The sequence below is a fragment of the Hemisphaericaspora subhashii genome, assembly GCF_019202705.1.
Source record: "Hemisphaericaspora subhashii strain CBS 10753 chromosome Unknown scaffold27, whole genome shotgun sequence".
Classification (NCBI taxonomy): Eukaryota; Fungi; Ascomycota; class Pichiomycetes; order Serinales; family Debaryomycetaceae; genus Hemisphaericaspora; species Hemisphaericaspora subhashii.
This window is the reverse complement of record NW_026057342.1, coordinates 36,740-58,496: the sequence shown is the minus strand read 5'-3', so window position 1 is coordinate 58,496 and position 21,757 is coordinate 36,740. Positions and strand designations below refer to the sequence as shown.

Sequence of the window (21,757 nt, the reverse complement as noted above, 5' to 3'; positions counted from 1 at the left end):
CACTTCCGGCTAATTTGAAAATCTTCGGACAGCAGCAACTAATAACTAGCTTTCCCAAAGATGTTGCATTATTTCTTTGTAGAACTAAGATCTCGAATCTCTTCTATTGTTGCAAAAAAGCAAAATTATTTTTCGCCTTCAAAAGTCAAAATATATTTTTGCAACAATTAACGACAAATGGCCCATGTAATATTGTTCCATTTAGATGAAAGTTCTAAATAAGCAAAAAGAAAAAAGGCATCAGGGGCTGTAATAAGAATAATCTAATCTGTCATATGAACAATCGCATGGAAATTAGACCATACAGTTTAAAATATCTCATACCAGCTAAAATTAGTTAGATTATAACTTGAAGGATATGGAAATATAAGGAAATGTGTTTGTGGCGTTGAGATCAAGCTGATATCAAAAACTGTGCTTGTTGGTGGAAATTCACCTGTCCAACACAAAAGTCCTTGAAAAACGGCTATCTAAAACTGTAAATCGAAGTCTTCTTTCTTGGGTGGCAGAATCGTGCATCCTGAGGAAATGGGCATCTGTTTGCTAGTTGTTATAAAACTGTCGATCTTGAACGGCATTGTTGCAGGTCTTAAACGACAAAAAATAATCTCAACAAATTATGGCTCTGCAACATCAACTTTGGAGTCACCACTTATCCGGTCTCTAAAACTTGCTATGCCAAAGAATGTGTTAAAATAATAGCAATACTACTACAATCTAGGTTATTTCGGAGGGCGTTGCCGGCGCTCGTGGGAGAAATGTAACATAAAAAACGGTTGACATTCAAAATGGAAATCTCAAATGATGACGAATTCCACTACTGGCCCTGGCTGGAGTTGTTGGAATCATTTTAATTGCTGGGTTAGTGGAATTGGGATCTCCTAGAACAGGTTGAAACATCTATCAGATCTATTCGCAAGGCTGTATGAACTTGAGGTGAGAATAGCTTGAAATCGTTAGTGCTGCTAAATTCGAAAAGGGTCCAGACTCAGGATCAACTAAATATAAATATGTATATGACAGCCATCCTTAATTTTTTTTTTTTTGACTGTTTTTGGGGCTCTGTCGACGGTTCGAAGTCAAAGTCTCGGAGGTGCAAAAAAATCCTTCTGAGCATGAATCATAATTAAACGAAAAATATTTTTTACCAATCGTTGTTCACCCTCACTTCTTCTCCAAATTTTGATTGTTTTTTCGTCATTCTCTTCAGAATGTCGGAAATGTGCCACGAGAAGTGTGTATCTATACTTTGTAACCACAAAAGCATTATCTGATAACCTCTGTATACAATGGTTGGTCATTTTTCCAACATATCAAATAGAACAGAAATGGAGTGATCAAATAGAAATTAAAACCTCTCCTTGCATGTACATTCTCCAAATGCAAAGCCTATATTATCAATTAGACCTCGCGTAAAGTTTCAATACTAATTAGTTATAGTTTGTTTGCTAAATTCTCCAAATAAATAGCATGTTAATTGACGCAGAATGCAACATCCTTTCGATTGGCAGGACCATCAACTGAATCTTCAACAACTTATGCAGAACTAAAAATAAACTAGCCACATATTCATTCTCCACGACAGAAAGCGGAGTGAGGATTACGAAGATGGTTTCTATTTTGTGTAGAAGTTAAAAAAAGGGTCACCATCTATACAGGATCAGTTTTGGTTGTGACCCGTATTAAGATTATTAATCTACCAAATCTAAATAATTCCCCCCCTTGAGCCACTACAAAAATATTAAGACAATATAATTTCTCTCTCTTCTATTTTTCTATTTGTGTGACATAATTGATCAAAAATTATTTTTTTGTTTTTTGCCTTTTTGTGTAACTTGAGGATTTATGTACCATTGCTTATTTCTGCAGGAAGAAGGATATTGTTCAAAAAGCAATTTGAGCTGCAAGATTTCCAAAGCATGAAAAAAATAAAAATATTTTTTAAGACAATATTATTTTGCTTCTCCCCCCTACCCTAAGGTGCCACAAGAAAAGAAAATATATTATTTTTTAGCTGTATAATTTAATAAAAAATAAAAAAAGCTTAAACTTCTATATTTAAATGACTTAATTATAAAAAATCCTTTTTTTTTTTTAATTAAATAAATAAAGTCAAATATAAATATAAGTTTATTTTTCCAATTTCTGCAACAAAGTGTAATACCGGACTTGGTTTGTTAATCTCTTTTTTAAAACTTCTTAACTTTGATAGTATATATCATTATTTGAATTACACTACACATTTATATATCGTCGTTTTGACTCCCACCACCCAATTGAGGTTGATTTTGTTTTTTAGTTTTTAAAAAGAGTATAAAATCGTCCCTGAATTGGTTATAATTAGAATTTTGAGAAAATAATATCACAACCATTTCATTTGCTTTTGTTTTAAGGGTCCTTCATGCAAACGTCATCATCTCCATTCTTTGATTTAAACCGCTTTGACATGCTAGATCCGACTGATCCAAACCAATTAAACGACTTCCTGTTAAGTATGAATACTACAAATTACTTGTTGGACGAACCAGTAGAAGATAATGTTCTTCTCAATTATATGACTTCAACTATCAATTATGCACAAGATAACAACAGCGAAGGTGTTCCCGCGCTAGCATTACAACAGCAACCACAAGCGTCACAAGTTCCAATAAATGGTGCCGTGCTAGGTTTAATGAGTGCTACCAATCTAGACCCATCCGGGAATAGCAGTTCAGAAAGTAGTTATAATGCTGGTCAATCTTACTACGGTTCTTATATTGAACTGCAACAGCAATCATACAGGTCGGCTTCATCGTCAATATATTCCGATCCACCACAGAAACAACAGACCTTTGTTGCCCAAAAGGGGATAGATTCTGTTGATTATAATGCCAACAGTTCCAATACTACACCAATCCATGACAACAGCAATATTGCTTCATCAATGAACTCTTTGTTCGATACAAACACCGCACATTCATTATCATACAACTACCAACCTACATCACAGTTCAATAGTGTTATTTCTCCAAGAATTAACTTTGAAATACCACCTCATCAATTCCCACAACATCCGACTGCCGCTGCTATTCCTTCGGTGCATGACAATATACAATATTCTAATGGTCAAGCAAGACAGAATCCTAGGAAAAGATCGGTAAGTTATTATTCCAGTCCAAGCATAAAATCAGAAGCAGGTACTCCACAATTGGGTATGACTACCAAGAGAAGATATAGAGTTGTCAGAGGTGTTTCTGCTGGTGGTTGCACAACCAGGCCACCTAAAGAATCTATTGATAGCACGTCGTTGTATCTTCCAACTGAATTGAATTTGGTTGGTGCATCAGTTGATGATATATGTTATCCTAAATGGACTAAGTCTGAAAAGGAAGATAGAAGGAGAATAATAAGAATTGAAAGAATACAAAATGGTCCTAAATTATTAGCTAATTTTACCATTGTTGGCGGTGCTAATGAAAATCCAATCACCTTGCCTCCACCTCCAAATGTTGATGTTGTTGAAGTTTCTTGTTTGGAATGCAACGTTAAGGTTAATGATTTTGAATCCCCTTATGATTCTCAATCTTCTGATGATGAAGGAATGACTGGTGGCAACAATTCACCCAAGAATTATATTAAGAGTGATGCCAACGGTGAGTACTACCAATACTACATTACATCAGTTGAGGTAGTCGAGATTGTTGAATTATTAATAGGTACCCAAACCAAAGACCCTGCCGAAAAGAGAAGAGAAAGAGGTAGAGTAAGGTCGAATTTAGTTCCATTCTGGTCAAAGAAACCAATTAGTTCTAGAATGAATGAAAACGGGACCATGCAACAAAGTCACTCATCCGTACCAACTAACCAGGATTATCGTGTTGAATTAGCCAAGAGAATTATGGGGTATGAAATCAGAAAGCCAAGAGGCTTTGATAAAGAGGTCCGTATTTTGAGATGGGACAAATTGGTACCTGCTTTAAAGAGAGCTTTACAAAGTTACTATACAGAGATACCTCAATGTGACGCTCATTTACAATTCTAAATGTATACTAGGTTATTATTTTACTTTCTTTGGGTTTAGTTTCTGGTTGGTTTGTGATATTTTTGGTTTATGTATGTAAGACATTTTTTTTAATAAGGGACAGTGGGTTTCTTTGCCCTTTAGTGTACTATTAGTCAATAGAGTTTTTCCTCTTGCCTATTTTTTTTAGTAATTGAATAAACTTATTCCATTATTGTAAATAAATCATATGTTCTTGGCCTACAAATGGGGTGGTTGGGCATCGCAAATCATCTGATATATTCAAATTATTTGGTCTAAACAATGTAATATCACAGCTTTTGGGCGTCGATGCGTCGGGGCTCCGGTTGTTTTTTTTTCTTGGATGCAAAGGGCCTTCCGCGGATGTTTCGCTGTTAACCAACGCCTGTGCGATGATGCCGCAAGGGATCTAAGAACAATGGTAAGAACAATCGGAAGAACAATACAAGGTCACGCATACAAAAGATTATACAAATGCACAAAACGGATAGGTCAATCACACAAGTAAACAATCGGGTTTATTCTCGCTCGCATTTCCACTTAGGGTCGTTTTTTGATTTTGTAACCTCCCTGTATGCTGGTATGTCTTGTAGACAAAAATTCAATTGTTTCGGAAGCATCCCTTGCGTCTGAACTCTCTAAAAGTTTACAATTGTCGTCGACCCTTTTTTTGTGACCCAGTCTACCAGATTGTTTATAATTCCCAATATTTAAAAAATAAATTGCAGAGCACCAATTCTGTCTAAAGTACTCCTGTGCCTTTCTTATAGGAAAATTGAGGCTAGTACCGAGGGCTAGTACCGAGAAGTCTCTATATTGTTCTACTAATGGACATCAGGTACGACAAGAGAATCGTTGCGGTTTGTATAAACCCCAGGGAGAGCCATGAGGAGCAATCCATATCATTCTGTTCGTTGTGAAAAAAAAAAATACAACCCTTATATCAAGAGGGGAATTTGCATCCTTGTTTGACAAACCCGCCCACGCAGGAAACACTTTTTTATAAACTCAAGTCAAAAATAACCTTAATGTTAAGGAAAGCTTAATTTTAATAAATTATAGAAAAAGCTTAATTTGTTATTGAAAAAGTTTAAGTTGGTTTTGTCTCCCTTTTTGCATGATCGTTTTTGTACCATTTTCAAGTGGCTCGCTTGCGGTATATTGTCTCCTAAATTACTTGTTGTTCAAACTACGTTCGCCTTGTCTGCATAGCTGTTATTCAAAACCAAGACTTGCGTCAGTCGTGGTTGTATTTTGTAACGTTGGCAGGTCAGTCGTTGCCATGAGTTACGGTTGTTCATTTTTCTTTTTGGTGGCCTATTGCTTATCCTTTAGATCCTTAAGATAGTCATAACTCTCGGATTTTATTACCCTTTTTTTTCAAAAATAATTGTGAGAGAAATTATTTTCCAATGATTAATTAAGAAAAAGAGAAAATAATATTTTCAGCTGAAAAACATAATATATTTTAAACAAAAAAAGAAACCTATTTCTGACGTACGGAAACCCAACCTTATTTCCATGAACAATGACAAAAAAAATAGAAATTCAGAAAAAGAAAGTTGAAGAGAGATTTGTCCTAGATACACAGTGGAGGGACTCTAAATCAGTTACCACGGCTTTCAAAGAGCACAATGAGTCCAATTGATTCGTACCCCGAGGATACAAGAGGCAGATGCCTCATGGAAAGGGACATGTGTGAATCAACACATTAGGGATCTATTGGGAAATACTTCGCTGCGTATTTGTTCAAAAGGCATTTTTTTAATTCCCCTCGCAACAGCCAGTTTAATTAATTGGGATCCAAAGATCCGTGCACGAAAGTCCGGCTTCCGGAAACAACTAATCAAGCAATCAGAATAATAAATTCTGAGGAGTCATGGTGCATGCTTCTGGAAAAGTGGCTCTATTGTTGTCCAATGCTCTGCCACGAATAATTGTACGTTCCTTTGACAAAGAAAAGAATCACAAATTGATTTTGGGCTTTTTTTATCCATTCTCTTTCAGTTTTGTGTTCGGAAGTGATCCCCCAACAACCACCATTGTTGTAAACCAGGAAGAGCTTCCAATCTTTGTGTTTTCGGGTACAATACGAGTTAAATGGAAATATCAACCTATTATAATTATTTGTTATTTCGTTTTGTGAATTAAAAGAGAATAGCATTCTTTTATCCGTTGAAAGGCTTGTTTTCCCCCACTGGAAGTATTAAATTATTATTTTTTCGAATGACTTTTCCACAGCTAATAGATCCGCATAAAAAGAAAAATTAAAAAATATTCAGAATTCGACCGCATTTTGGGAAATATGTCAACGAGAGATGTTCATATTTCCGGAGATTAGAGAATGCCACTTTAATTGTTCTTATCTTTCACAGATATATTACAGATCAATTAAATGATTTGACGCAATGTTGTGCACGTTGAGGAGTAATTTAAAGAGTTACACACTTATAGCTTTGGTTCAAAAGTCAGCAATCATTTTTTTTTTTTTTTTTACATAATAGGCGTGCAATCATTATGCTTTCAGATCTGTAACTTTAATAACGATTCTTTTTTTGTATTCTTAAAATATTTTATTCGCTGGGAGTCAAAAAACTTAAATTAAAGTCCCTTGTGGAAAATGCTTTCTGCATAGTTAAAAACTCATATTTGTGTCCATTTCATTCAACTCTCTGAGACGCATGTGTATCTTAGGTTAATAATGAGAAGAGTATAATAGCTTTGATATTCTCGAAAAGTTTCCTGGTGCAATAATCACGCAATAAAAATTGTCCAGTACATAACTTTGGAAGTGTGTTCAAAAAATTGGAGGCTCCCCTACAGATTATTTTTTGGGGTCGTGAGAAATATTATTAGAGTATGATATTATTTTTTAGTAGCTAAACAATCTAAAAAATATAGCATATTTTTTTTGAGTCAATCAAAGTAGCAATTATTATTTTCTTTTGTCTGTGTAAACTCTAAGAGGGATCGATCATGCATCATTACTAACAAACTAAAGCACAGAGGCTCTTTCATGCACGCCGCCAATTATAGAATAATATCCTTCTTCATTGATTACTACTAAGGGAAAGTTACTAAAGTTTAATTGCTCAGTAAACAATTGAAAAGAACCACAAGAAAATTAAGGTTAAGGTACATAATTGTCTATTGTATCCTCCCTTTTTGTTGAAGAGAGAAGCGCCATATGTGCATGCATGTATTGCAAGTCTTGTTTGAATACCCGGGAAACAATCGCCACCTTCGAAGTATTTGCAGAACTGGTTTGTTTTTTGCCGCCATTAATTTGCGCTCAGTTAAATTTTTATCCAAATTGCCCTCTGTTCATGTACCAACTTTTAAAATACCTGTCTAAAGATCTAAATGCAATCAGTACACAGGATGGCCACGAGATATAATTAAGCTATAATCACACCATTAAAAAACTGCTCACAAATAAGTTTATTGATGACAACGATTATTTAACCTTAATCCCCGGTCTTTGGTCAATCCCCTCTCGCCAACATTCTCCTTATACACTATTGTTCTAAATCCAATATCGTTCTTAAATGCATGAATGCCTGTTTAAGCTAATTGAGATGGTCATCAACCCCCGTATCTGGAAATCGGTTGTTGTTAACTTTTGATTTTTTTTAGTTTGGGTACCCTTAAACCTAAAATCTCCCCACAAAATGACTATTTCAATGTCTTGGTTTTAGAAGTTCATTCACCCGTAGTCCTGCCGCGCAGATTCCCCGGTTTAAGAACATGGTCTTTGGACGCGAACCGTAAGATCCAAGATATTGGCATCATTTGGGATTTCAAGATAGGGTTGGTTACATATTATAGTTTATCTTTTGCCAATTTAATTAACCCACCCTGCTGTTCGAAGTTGCTTGCATGATAAGGAAAATAATTGACCCATTTTATTTGATGTATGTCAACTTAAGACGTCAAGGTTGCATTGTCTTGCATCTAAAAAAGGAAAGACATTAAAAAGTGTGGTGTGATTCTTGTTGACTCTTTTCTCGTACCTTGGAGGAAAGCTAATCGCTACGCATTATCTTATCTGACTAAAGCTTTGCATACCTCGGTCTAGCTGTGTGGGAAATTTCGTTTCGGGCATGATTTTTTTCAACCCGTGGTTGTTTCATATCATGGGCAAACCAAAGTTGGGCTAAGAATATATTGCTATATGCCGCATTCTGTCAGGCCGTGGCACTATTACATGAACCATGCGAAATATTTTTAACCTACAGCAGCACATTGTGGTCGAAAATAACATCTAATGTACACGAACCTTCGTAGTCCTTATCAATTTTTTTGCAACCCAGAAAATCGCTACCAACTACCAATTCAAATGATTATGAATGGAAAAATAATTCCCGGGTTTCATTTATAAAGTACTTCCAAATACATAGTAAATAACCCAATGTGCGTAATTAAAATCTCTAAATGGGAAGAGGAAAGATGCAATTACAAAAATATCTTCAAAGTGGATAAAAACTCAATCGCTTTACTATATAAAAAATAAGCTAAGAATAAATAGATACAAAGTCCGGGCTATATTGAAGCAAAAAGGGCATCCCCCTAATTGATTAAATATCTCTTTTCAGCTTCTTTCCAATTGATAACATTCCAGATAGCCTTGAAGTAATCAGCCTTAACATTTTGGTATTGTAAATAGTAAGCATGTTCCCAAGCATCAATAGCAACTAATGGAACTAATGGACCAGTAACTGTATCTTGGTTGGAAGTCGTAACAACATCTAAAGCACCACCATTATCCTTGTTCTTAACAATGAAGGCCCAACCAGAACCTTGAATACCAGCTAATTTGGAATTGGTCAAGGTTTTCAAGTTTTCAAGCGATCCATATTGCTCAATGATTTTCTTGGCAAATTCAGAATCTTCAGCTGGCGGTTGACCACCAAATTGCTTTTCTGGAGATAAATTCTTCCAGAATAAACAATGGTTGACATATCCACCAGCATTGAAGTTAATTGCCTTTTGTAATTCAATAAGCTTCTTGGCTTCACCTTTAACAGAAGCTTCAGCTGCTTGTTCAACTGCAATATTATAGTTTTGGGTATAAGCTTGGTGGTGCTTGGTGTGGTGGATTTCATTGATCTTAGCACTAATATGAGGTTCTAAAGCACCGTAGTCGTATTCAAGATCTGGTAAAGCCAATTTGGTAACATTGGTTCTAATGGCTCCGATGGAAGAAGCGGCAACAGATGTAGATTTGAAAAGGGTACGAGTGGATGACTTTAAGGAAAGCATTTTATGTGGTTCTCTATTATCAATTGAGTGGTTAGTGACAAACTGGAGTATAGTTTGAATGTTATTTTCGTTTTCAAGTGATCAAAGAAAGCAAATGAATCTGGTTTTTCACAGGGGTTAAAAATTACTAATCTAACCTTTTTTCCTTACTGAGAGAAGATGTACAGTTGCTTTATTTGTAATAAATTTCAATTGGTTGGGCAATATGCAGGAGATGAGTTGCGACAATCTAATCTCGATTATTAGGGAACCACAATCGGTCCAATTCCGGGTCCGAAAGATGGATTTATACAATTTATTAGTTTACAGGAGAAGATCTACTTACAAACTCTAGTTCTACATTCTTTCAACAGGAGTTAAACCTAACAAGGTCATACCGTTATATAAAACCTGTCTTGCTGCAACATATAATGCCAATCTAGCAGTAGCTAATTCTTTTTCTTGACCAGCAACCCATAAGACATCATAACATTGAGAAACAACATGAGTCAAACTGAATAAGTAAGTAACAATGGTAGATGGTTCTAAAGTCTTTAATGCTTTCTTTATGGTATCTGGGTATTGTGCTAAGATTCTAATCAAGGAAATTGCATGTGGTTCAACTAATAAATCGAAATTAGCTTCAGCCAATTCATGATCTTCGATATTGGCATTTCTTTGAACTGAACATAAACGAGAATGGGCATATTGCAAGTATGGTCCAGTATCACCTTCAAATGAAGTCATTCTATCCCATTTGAATTCATAATTGTTAATACGCTTGGATTGCATATCTTGAATCATGACTGCAGAAATACCAACCAAGTCGGCAATCTTATCTGGGTCTTCAATTTGCGCATATTTATGTTCGTTTTTCCTCATAACTTCGTGCATCTTTTCTTTGGTTTCTTGTAAAATGTTATCCAAGAAAACAACAGTTCCTTTTCTAGTAGACATACCTTGGACCATACCAAAATTGACATGTTCCATATTCTTGGCCCAAGGCAATCCCATTTGTTTTAAGATTTCAAAGAATTGGGCGCAATGTAAATCTTGTTGTGCAGCAATGACATAAATCATCTTATCAAATTTGTAAGTCTCATAACGTTTAATAGCTTCACCGACATCACGAGTCAAGTAAAGAGAAGTACCGTCAGATTTTTGAACCAAGGCTTTACCTAATTTCTTATTGAATTTGGTTAAGTCAATCAATTTGGCACCACGGTCAGTATCAATCAACCCTTTTTCTTCGAAGATTTCAGTTGCCTTTTGCATTAATTCTTGTGGAACTTGAGATTCACCAGAGTAGACATCGTACTTGATGTTAAGACGAGCATAAGTATCAATATACTTTTCAATGGATAAATCTCTGAATCTTTTCCAGATTTTTAATGATTCTTCATCACCATCTTCCATTTTTCTGAAGAATTGTCTTGCTTCTTGATTAGTAGCAGAATCTTCACCTTCTTTGGCGAGATCTTGGTTGATCTTGACATAAACTTCAAATAAATGGTTAATTGGATCTTGGGCTAATTTTTCTTCAGAACCATATCTGGAAAATCCAACAGCCAATAAACCAAATTGTTTACCCCAATCACCCAAATAGTTAATTCTAGTAACATCCCAACCAGCTTTTTCGTACAAGTTGGATAAGAACCCACCAATAATAGTAGATCTTAAATGACCAGCGTGAAATGGTTTGGCAATATTTGGAGAAGAAAATTCAACAATGACTTTCTTACCAACAGCTAATGGTAAATAACCATAATCAGCCTTTCTCTTTAAGGTATCATTAACAACCAAATTGTACAAAAGAGATGGAGAAATGAAGAATTGAAGGAATGGACCTTCATTCTTAACCTCAGATAAGAATTTTCCTTTTTCAAAAACACCTGCCCATTGTTCGGCTTTTTCTTTTGGATTAATTCCCTTTAATCTTAATCTTGGAACTGGAATAATTAAGTCACCTTTTTCTAAAGTGGACGGCGTATCTAAAGCTTCAAAGATAATTTTACTGTCTACTTCAGAAATACGACTTAATTCTTTTGAAATATAGTTTCTGGCAACATCAATAATGTTATAATCAGGAAAAGATGAACCTTCAACAATTGATTGTGGTTGTTGTAATCCCATGTGTTGTAAACCTTCGGTAATAGCTTTAACAGATGTTGACATAGCGAATGTTCTTCTTAACGTTGTCGTAGTTGCTGATGATGATCTCCAAACGAAGTTCTTCAACTTTAGCATCAGTTGAAATTTTGATTGAAACTAATGACTAAATGTATTGAAAAAATTTTCCGAGTCATCTCTCTCACACAGGTTTGGTAATAGAAATATTAACCGCGCAAGGAAAATATGGCATTTTACACACACTCGATAAAAGTGTATAGCAAGAGGACCGGGCGTAACTGAAGTGAAGATGTGAAGTAAGTCATACTCAATGTTTAATTGAAGTTCTTTTTGGCAAAATTTAAAGCAAATAGTTTAACTGGTTCATTTCATTTTAGTCCAAGACTATATGGAAACAAGGAATTGCACTAGATACTTCGGTTGTCATCCTGAATTGAGCTCTCTTTTATATATCACCAACTCTGCTGTTGCTCAGACCTACAAACGAGAGCTCTTCATTTACTTAAGTAAATGATAATAATTGCACGTCTTTCTCTCCTTATAAATATCGCCTAAACAAATTGACAGCCAAAAAAAAATGTGTTGCCAAATTTGAGACTAGCTTAACCAACTCATACTACAAATTCCAACAACCAATAGAATCAATAATATGGAAGAAGTTAACAACATCAAGCAGTTGATAGAAATGGGGTTCACCCCAGAAGTAGCCCAAAATGCCTTGCAATCAAGAAATAATAATTTGGAACAAGCAATTGGTTATCTACTTGGAGAATCAACTGTGCCACCTCCACCACCTCCTCCACACCATCATTATGACCTGTCGAAAGAGAATATGCAATTGGTACCATACGAAGATACAATTGATATATCAAACCCAGATGATATCCCAACGTTTATTGAACACATAAATGAATCTCGCCTTACATCAAGACTGGATTTTGGGGTTGATGATTATCAACAATTTGAAACGGATATGCTGGAGGCAAGTCAAACTATCTTCAGCCATCCTAAAACATTTGAAAGAACTGAATTAGCTCCGCCGGCGATCCTTCCCAAATCAAGTCGATTTGCCCAGAACTACTTAATCCCCATTTTAATGATTATGTATCAATTGAAAGAAGTTAGACTGATTATCTTAAATAAAACTGATTTTGATTATGGATATGAAGAAAATTGGTATAATAATGACACGGATCTCGTTGTTGATGTTCCAGAAGAGTTTAAGGAAGTGGAGTCGTCATATAGATTTGTTATAGAGATCCAAAGATTATTCGGATTTTTGACTCCATTATTAAGTAAAAGAGCTTTCATTAGTGCTGAGTCATTATTCAAAAGTATTCCAACTCAATTCTTTAATGAATTAATTTCCGAGATTGACGATACCGATGAATTAATTAGACGATTATATGAATTTATGAATGAAGAAGTTGAAAAGATATTAGGATCCGAAGCAGGTACATTAGGCTCTTTAACAACATCCTATGTCAAACTGGAAGAAAATATTCCTGATGTAGATGACGACGATGAAGACGAAGAAGTTGAAGATCAGGTTGTTGATTTGTGTTTGTTTCAAATAGATAGTGATCGTAGGGAAACAACCATTATGGAATCATTTAATAATTTATTCTGGGGCCCCGGGGTAGGAATCGGGAAATTAAGTTTTGCGAAACTATCTCCAATGCTTACGATTCATTTTCAGGGTGACGACGAAGGACTTCAAGTTGAACCCATACAACTTCAAGAGCATTTCTACCCGGGTGTTTATTCTTCAGAATACTCATCCTTNCTTCAAGTTGAACCCATACAACTTCAAGAGCATTTCTACCCGGGTGTTTATTCTTCAGAATACTCATCCTTAGTGAAGGATATGTCGGAGAGGCGAGCCCAAGTCACACATGATCGAAAGGTAACCACAAGCAAATTAATGGAATTGAGTTCATTTGAAGGAAAGAGAATTAAAAAAGTTATACACAATGCGGTTGGATACTTGCAGAGTCTCCCTAATGAAACTCAAGCCTTTGAGGATTTGAAAAGATTAAGTGAAAATATCCAAAACGAATCTGATTTATTGAACCTGAGGATTTCTACATTAAATCAAGATTATAGCAGTTTGGATATAATGAATCATGATAATATTCTTAAGAAGATATCACTGGATCCTAAATTAAGCATGCCAGAAAAGTATATTTTAGTTGGGATTGTCCTTTCAGATTCGGAGTATTATTATAAAAGCAAGAATTATACGAAGGCAGACGAAGACTGGGTCCATGTGGTTACAGTTTCTGACAATAAGAGGGTGAAGGATTATTGTATGGAGACGACAGATTTTGAAGGTGTACAAGTAAGTATGAAAGAAGAGACAAAGAATTCAGCCAAGCTGTTTATTTTGTTTTATGCAAAAGAAAGCTCATTTAATGAAGAGATTGAATTACCAATTTCTGATAAATTAAAAGATTTCTTTGATAAAGATAACGAATATTTATCAGAAGAAATAAAACCTCATGGGGATATAATACATAATGATTCTGGTGATGAAAGTCTTGAGTATTCGTCGTATGAAGAAGATGAAGTATCATCTAAAGAGGGAGATAATAACGAGCGAGATAATAAGGAAGAAGAACAGATGTTAGTAGATATATAGAGTTTTAGGTACAATAAATATGCCATCTATCTCTTCAATATTCCTGTTGAATTTTTATGTAGCTTAGCTTTGCCTCCAACCCCGTATTATCTAGTGTGCGCATTCACCAAACACACCCAAAAAAAAATTAAACTTTTCTTACCGAGTTAATGTTCAATCTTCCTTTTGAATAGTTTATTCAATATCAATCGACAATGTCAATTGAATATAATCCAGACGACTTTGAGAATAATAATCCCTTTTCTGAACCAGTTGTTCAACCGTCCAATCGATCCTTTGATGAACCTCCATCCTTAGCAACATCTCTGGTAATCACGGAACAGCAGGATGAATTACCAGATTCTTCTACACAAGGATCCCAGGAGGACGAAGAAGGAACCGAACCCAGAGAAGGTGGTAGTAGTGATCAATCTGGTCATAATGAGTCAAATGAGCAGTTATCCGAAGAGATGTTGAGAAAATTGATTCCTGAACGATTTACTGATAAATATGAATTGCATATCAGATTAGTGGGGATTGAAAAGAATAAACTTGGGAATCCAATTTTGAAAATGGATGCTCAAGTGAAAGGGTTACCTAAATTTAGACAGACCAAGTATAAAGATATACGTCGTACATTTAATGAAGTTGTTAAGTTTAATAAATATTTGGTGATTTCAAATTTGGAAGTATTTGTCCCTGTTATTCCAAATGCTACTACTTCATATCCTACAGGAGGAGAAGATGAAACTAAACAACTTATGATGGTGTGGCAAGAGTGGTTAAATAGAATCACCAGTAATCCTATTTTGATTAGAGATGAAGAATTTGTTTATTTTATTGAAAATGATTTTGGCTACGCTGTCATTAATAGTAATCGTAAACAATCGGTTGCTAGTGGGTTAATGAGGAAAACCTTGAAACAATTTGCAGTCCCATATGATCAATATGAAGATTTGGCATCGTTTAGACCTATGATTAAGGATGCTTATTTAGTCTGTCAAAAATTACATCGTTTATTAGATAAGAATTCACGAATTGAAAAACAATCATCAATACATACATATGATTTAGCTAATAAATTAAATGTATTAGCTCAATTTGAAGTTATTCATCCAGGAATGAAGAATATGTGGGAAAAATTGGGTAAAATAACTCAAATACAATCTGATTTGACTTTAATTGAGTCTATCAGTTCTATGGGTACATTAGGAGATGGTTTGCTGAGTTTTATAGATGATTTTTATCAAATTAAAGAAGCTTTAACTAATCGACATTTAATTATGAGAGAATTATTACAAGCAGAAGCTCAAACTACCGCAAAACATTTACAAGCAAGTAAAGTCAAGAATAAATCATCCTTGGACCCAATAAAAGTGGATGAAGCATTAAGATCACTTGAATATGCCACTAAAGTTCAAGAGTCATTAAATTTACAAGTTAAAAGAATTTCAGGAGAGATGCAATTTGAAAGAAAGGAAGTAATTGAATATACCGAAATGAAATTTCAAAAATTAATTAAATCATATATATTACATAAAGTTGATCATCATCGGAAAATTTTAAAGCATCTTGAAAATATAAGATTAGATATTAGAATTGTTGATGAAAAGGGAGGATTATCTAGATTAAACCGAGATAATCTAGCGAATTTGAAGCATAATTTGATTCAATCACAATCAGCAAAGGGAGACTCATGGTCTTCTAGAACGTTTAGATCTTTAGAAAAGGAAGAAGAAGAAAAAGAGAATAGAGGAGATTTATTTGGTAATAGTGAAAGTGGTGACAATATTAACAATAATGGTATGAATGGTGGAGGTGATGGTTCTAACCTGCTGGATGCTGTTGATCCTAAAAATGCTGCTAGTTTACTTGGAGTAGCTATATTCTAAATCAGTCTTTTTATTTTGTAACAAATTTAATAAGGGTATTTGCAAATTCATTAATTGTCTTTAAAAAGATGTAGACCTTCCGTAATACTTTTCATTCTCTAATCTTCTTTGTCTCACTCTTAAAATTGTTAGTAAAAAAAAAATATTCACACCAAAACAACAAGAAGAAGAAGAAGCAAGAAGCAAGAAGAAAAAAAAAAAATTCTGGTTGTAAAAATTAGACTTTATTGGGAAAAGGATTTCTTACCATAAATTTATAAATTTATATCGCGTAAATCTTCACTTTACCTTTTTAATCTTAAAGGAATAGAAGTAAGAAGAAAAGAGAGAGAGAGAGGTTATAAGCTTTATATTATCGTCATTACTTTTATTTTATTATTATCATTTGTTGTATGTTATAAATCCCAATGAAGAAGTATCATGAGTAATCAATCAAATCGACTGTTATCAAATGAAGAGTTTACTGATACTATTCATCGTTTACATCAGATGAAAGTAGCTGAATTGAAAGACATCTGTAGATCAATGGGATGCAAGATATCAGGCAGAAAGAGTGATTTGGTCGAAAGCATAGAAACATATTTTCGACATGGAAAAGAGTTTGATGATAATATTAGATTGTTGGCTGTTAGAGCACTTATTTTGAAAAGAGAATTAGGAAGCAATTTACCCAGCTATAGAGAGTTATATGCTGCCATTAAAGATGGTAGCTATTCTGTACAGTCACAAGAAAATCAATATACCAGAGCACCTGCACCCGCCGAGAGGTCGATCCATGCAAATGATTCTACACCTCATAGAGGACATGCATTATACTTTGTTGAAAATCCATTTTTCAGACCAGTAAGGCTTGTTCATGGAAGTCCTCAAATGTGTGCACCATCCAAGGGAAGAGGAGTTTGTGAATTTTCATTTGTATTGGAAAAGGAAGAATATCGACTACTTCAAAATAAGGAATCAAATATGAGAGTTTATCTTTTATGTGGGAAAAAGGAAAATCATGCACCAGCATCTTCTGATGTTCGTATTCAATTCCCCATTCCTTCGGAAATTACAGTAAATGGAACCCAAATAACTCAGGCTTACAGAGGTATTAAAGGAAAACTAGGAACAGCAAAACCCGCTGATATAACTGGATTTTTACGTCCTCCAACATCAAGAAATACTGTTCAATTAATCTATCAACAAACAACTGATACATATTTAACATATTTATATATCGTGGACCCAATATCTGTTGATTCAATAATGGAAACAATAAAAACAAAGCCAAAGATTCATAAGAATTCAACTATCGAAAGGATAAAAGCAGAAAATGAAGATGATGAAATTGAGGTTTCAACAACGACTGTAACATTAAGAGACCCTCTAGCTTATACTAGAATGAAATATCCAGTGCAATCAATTTATTGTAAACATACCCAATGTTTTGATGGTTATATCTTTCTTCAAGCTCAATTGCAAATGCCAACGTGGATCTGTCCTTATTGTCTGAGAAATATTAAAGTTCATGATTTAGCTATTTCAGAATATTTCGATGAGATTATAAATAATGTTTCAGAAGATGTGGATAATGTGGTTATACATACTGATGGTTCCTGGTCGGTGTCAAATGAAAATGCTGCTGATGAAAATAATAATATCAAAGCTGAACAGTCTAATGCATTAAGTAAAAGTAAGAGTGCAAGCGTACCTCCTTCAACAATTGAAGTAGTATCATTGTCGAGTGATGAGGAAGAGGAAAATGAGGATGTTGATATGGATAAACATGTCGAGGAGCCTAATGAAGATACAGATATGGATCGAGGGATAGAAAATAACCAAAATGCCCAGGTAAATACTGAAATGCCAATTGGGGCCAATGCAACAGAAGAACAACAAGGAGCAACTCTACCAACAAACAATACACAAGTGGAGCCAACAATACCGCCCGAACCAACTGTAGAAGAGACCCAACAATCGTTGCCAACGATGCCTGTCAATACCGAACAACCACAAGTTTATGGAGAACCTGCAAATGGTAGAGTCGTACAAACTACACAAGAAACCGAACAACCAGCTCACGTCACAGAACCACAAGAAAATGTCCAAGCTATGGAAGAAGCTGCCATTGAGACAACGGCCGCGAATGTAAATGCAGCAGCAAATGAAACGCAGGTGGGAAATAATGCAAATAATATTATTGAAGGTCAAGAACTTGTGGCCCAGGATTTAATTCGAGATAATTCTGATTCTGAAAATGAAGATTTGAATGATGATTCTCCATTAGCAAATTTAGCATATGGTCGCGATAATTTTAGAAAAACTGGTAGGATATCAAATAGATCTAGTCTCAGCTCGAGTGGTTCAAGGGCGACTTCTCCGGGTATGGAAGCTATGGCCGTGTCTGGGGCAACGTCGCGTGTCGCTTCACCTTCATCTCATATCCATTCTCCAACCGGACCAGTAGTTCTGTCTGAAAGTAAGGGTCAAGGTCAACAGCAAAAACAACAACAACAACCACAGAATAGTCACGAGGTTACATCAACCCCGCAGCAACAGCCATTGTCTCAGCAAGTATCAAATCAACAGAACAGTCCTACTGCAGCTTTATCCCCGTCGGAAAAGATCAAGCGTATGCAAAGGCAATATTCTGCTCTTTTCATTCCACGTAGCTCGGTACAACGACAAGTTCCACGATCCCCTTCAAAAGAGACGTTCACAACAGCACCAGCTAAACCTATAACAACAGAGCCTTCTAGAGAAAACGAGGTTGATCATTCTAAAGATCAGAATAGAGGTATTACAACAGATGCTAGTCAAGTATTGGGGCAAACTCAGATGCCAACAACATCACCTCCTCAAAATCTTCCACAAGTACAGAAAAATGTACATATTCAGGGTAATTCACCAAATGCTGCAACAGAAAACAATCATGCGGGCTTGATAGACAATAATACACAAACAAATAATAATTTGGAGATTAGAAGGGCTGTACAATCAGCACATCCAACTCTGGTATCTGTTCCATCGACGTATCCGCAACCCAGTATATTTGGTAAACCTTCTATGCAAGTTTCAGTTCCTCCAACCGTGTCAACGTCATCTGGAAATACGAATCAACATTCGCCTACTACCACTGAGTCACAACCGATTGTTCAAGCTGGCATTAGCCCTAGTCTTGTGACGCTGAATGCTTTAGCGGCCACGTCGTCTGGACTGGTGTCAACGAGTTCTGCCTCTGGGCATGCATCAACACAGAACCGGTCCCAGGTAATGCTCCCGAGAGAATACTACGTCGAAAAGTTGACCAAATTACAGAGCTATCGGGGAAGAATGTTGGGTGCATTTCGGGAAGATTTGGCGAAATTAGATGCTAAGCATTTTGAAGCAAGGGACATTTTCGATACGGCAACACAGGAAGGGATCACAAAATTGAAAGCTCCATTGAGGCACGCAAATCGAAATTCCAATTCAAATGCTTATGGCGGTTCTCTGGCGAATCAAGAACAAAAGAAGATGGAAAGACACATTAATGATAAGGTTTTGAAGTTTATTCAAACAAGACATGCAGAGATGAATAAGATATTAAATGAACAACGAACTGAAAAGCAAGCCGTTTTTGCTCAACAAAGGGAGACGGCAGAAAAGGTTGATCAAGCCATTAGTATTTGCCACAAAGCTTTGCGTGCTTATCAATCAAACAATACGCCGACCATGGGACAATTTTCATCAGCTAGTAAAATTCCATCAACTGGTTCTCAAAGTACTCAACTGGCAAATCCCGTGTATCAAGAAGGGTCCAATAATCATCTGGCGCCAACTCAACCACCACCACAAGCATTTAGAACACAATCAGACGCGAGAATCACGCCGCAAACCGTTGAATACAGGCCGGCACAAGGGCCACAACAACCCAAGTCATGGTCATTTCCCCGTAGAACCCAAAATGTCCACCAATCTAAGCCTTATATGAATGTGCAAGCGGCTTCGGCAAATTCAGGTCTGGGTACGCCATCCTTGGTAGAGCAAGCTGCGAGAATGTTAAACGTTGCACCTAGACTAACTAATACTGGACATCGACTGAGTCAACCGAGTACACAACCAAGTATATCACCAACCCTGACAGCACCACCGCGGAGAGCATCTTTTCAAACGGGTAGCACACAGCAAAGAACACTGCAGCATCATCCAGGCGCTTCTTTGCCGGTTCATCAACAAAGACCGCCTCAATTACAGAATGCGACCCCAAGTACAACCGCACCAGTCTCGCTTCAGGATACAGCTAAAAGAATACTTGAGCAAAATCTGCGAAAACATCCCCGGCCACTAGTGGATGATCCAAAAATCCATAATCAAGCACGGCCTCGAGATAAGCCTGTCACCGCAAGGGTGCAAAATTTTCAATCTGAAACTGCGAATGTGAACCTATCATCCAACCCTCAACAACAACAGACCCAATCTCCCACCATTGATCCGCTACAACTCCAACAATCTCAATCTCCGACTATAGATCCCAAAACCGTTGGACAAGTTCCATCGAAATCTTTTACATTTAGGCAACCTCAAACTGTGGTAAGTCAAGCAGCCCGTTTGCAGAAATCTCCAATAGAACAAATACAGTTTCCAAAAGGCTCTCAATTACATGAATCAAGCAAAAGCAATTCAGAACAAGACGAAGGCGGACAAGATCAACTTCAGCAACGTGATTCAGGTAGATCAAGTTTAGAAGATATAGGTTTATTTGGCCCTCCGAATCAGAAGAGACAGAAAATTACGGGGATGTTAGGCATACAGTTAACTCAAGATACAATAGGATTAGGAGGATCGACTCTGAGTTCAATTTCTCCTATTAGTGGTCAAGTTGGCAATATGACCTTGAATTCTCCAGCCTCTATATCTAAGTCTGGGGTTTCTACTCCTATTGGTGGTCGAGTTGGTGCTGGTATTGGTGGTACAACTGGTACTACTGCTACTCCTGTTGGTGCTACGACTGGTACTGCTGCCACTGCTACTGCTACTGCTACTACTGGTGCTGGTACTGGTCCTCTAGAAATTATTGATTTGACTGGAGATGACAGTGATTAGAGTTTAAGAGAGTGTACTATTTTATCAAATTGAGATTTCTTTAAAGGTAATTGTAATTATACTTAAGACATTATGTATAGATGTACAAGATAAATGCATTATTAATATTATTATCGTTCACATTGGACTTGGTCCCAAGTAATCTTCTTTTATACTTCCTATAGCGTAAATTTCGTTCACGTCTGTCCTTGTACCAACAATCTTCAATCTCACTCTAGATCCTTTTTCGATGTTTTCATCTGGACTAACATAAGCTGGAGGGTTGGCTGAAGGATTAAATTTCATATCCGATGGAATTAAATGTGTACTAACGAAAACAGATAGTGGTCCTACGTCAGCAAAGAATCCCATTTTATTTACAGTTGTAACAATAGCATCTACAACTTCTCCTTTGAATGGTTTCCACACCACAGCTCTATATTTTACTTCAAATTCTGCCATTCCGGTACTTGGAATTATTCTTCCTTTTCCAACATCTATATTCATGCAATCCAAGACACATACAATGTACCCAAATTGACCTGTGCAGGTTCCTTCGACATCAGTCAAAAGTTTATCTCTTAAATATTGGTCCATCTGAGGACCGAAGTAGGATGGATGTAATGTTAGATTTAATGACAAGTCTTTCAAAAAGAACATTATGATGATATAAATATTGATGTTATTTTGTCTATGAAAAAAGAAAGAATGGTAGTTGTTTTAAAAACCAAATTGGAAATACAATTTATAATATAATTATCTATTTAAGGATAGACGTATGAATTGTTTATAATAGTACAAAGATCT

The 21,757-nt window shown here is 35.9% G+C and overlaps 7 protein-coding genes across 7 annotated transcripts; 4 read left to right on the top strand and 3 right to left on the bottom strand. All coding sequences in view use genetic code 12, as the record gives it.

Annotated features, from left to right (window-relative positions):
* Positions 1-2,446: 2,446 nt before the first annotated feature.
* J8A68_004054 (uncharacterized protein) lies at positions 2,447-4,021 on the top strand (the record flags this gene model as incomplete). Its single annotated transcript, XM_049407972.1, has 1 exon — positions 2,447-4,021. The coding sequence occupies one exon, from the start codon at positions 2,447-2,449 to the stop codon at positions 4,019-4,021; it is 1,575 nt and encodes a 524-aa protein (XP_049262639.1).
* A 4,569-nt stretch (positions 4,022-8,590) lies between these two features.
* On the bottom strand, positions 8,591-9,283 carry SOD2 (superoxide dismutase; the record flags this gene model as incomplete). The annotated part of the gene is made up of 1 exon (XM_049407971.1): positions 8,591-9,283. The coding sequence occupies one exon, from the start codon at positions 9,281-9,283 to the stop codon at positions 8,591-8,593; it is 693 nt and encodes a 230-aa protein (XP_049262638.1).
* A 336-nt stretch (positions 9,284-9,619) lies between these two features.
* On the bottom strand, positions 9,620-11,509 carry J8A68_004052 (arginine--tRNA ligase; the record flags this gene model as incomplete). The annotated part of the gene is made up of 1 exon (XM_049407970.1): positions 9,620-11,509. One exon carries the CDS (start codon positions 11,507-11,509, stop codon positions 9,620-9,622), a length of 1,890 nt encoding a protein of 629 aa, XP_049262637.1.
* A 532-nt stretch (positions 11,510-12,041) lies between these two features.
* J8A68_004051 (uncharacterized protein) lies at positions 12,042-14,033 on the top strand (the record flags this gene model as incomplete). Its single annotated transcript, XM_049407969.1, has 1 exon — positions 12,042-14,033. One exon carries the CDS (start codon positions 12,042-12,044, stop codon positions 14,031-14,033), a length of 1,992 nt encoding a protein of 663 aa, XP_049262636.1.
* A 194-nt stretch (positions 14,034-14,227) lies between these two features.
* Positions 14,228-15,904, top strand: VPS17 (retromer subunit; the record flags this gene model as incomplete). The annotated part of the gene is made up of 1 exon (XM_049407968.1): positions 14,228-15,904. One exon carries the CDS (start codon positions 14,228-14,230, stop codon positions 15,902-15,904), a length of 1,677 nt encoding a protein of 558 aa, XP_049262635.1.
* Positions 15,905-16,324: 420 nt separating this feature from the next.
* Positions 16,325-20,971, top strand: SIZ1 (SUMO ligase; the record flags this gene model as incomplete). The annotated part of the gene is made up of 1 exon (XM_049407967.1): positions 16,325-20,971. The coding sequence occupies one exon, from the start codon at positions 16,325-16,327 to the stop codon at positions 20,969-20,971; it is 4,647 nt and encodes a 1,548-aa protein (XP_049262634.1).
* A 117-nt stretch (positions 20,972-21,088) lies between these two features.
* RPB7 (DNA-directed RNA polymerase II subunit) lies at positions 21,089-21,610 on the bottom strand (the record flags this gene model as incomplete). The annotated part of the gene is made up of 1 exon (XM_049407966.1): positions 21,089-21,610. The coding sequence occupies one exon, from the start codon at positions 21,608-21,610 to the stop codon at positions 21,089-21,091; it is 522 nt and encodes a 173-aa protein (XP_049262633.1).
* Between the last annotated feature and the right edge of the window lie 147 nt (positions 21,611-21,757).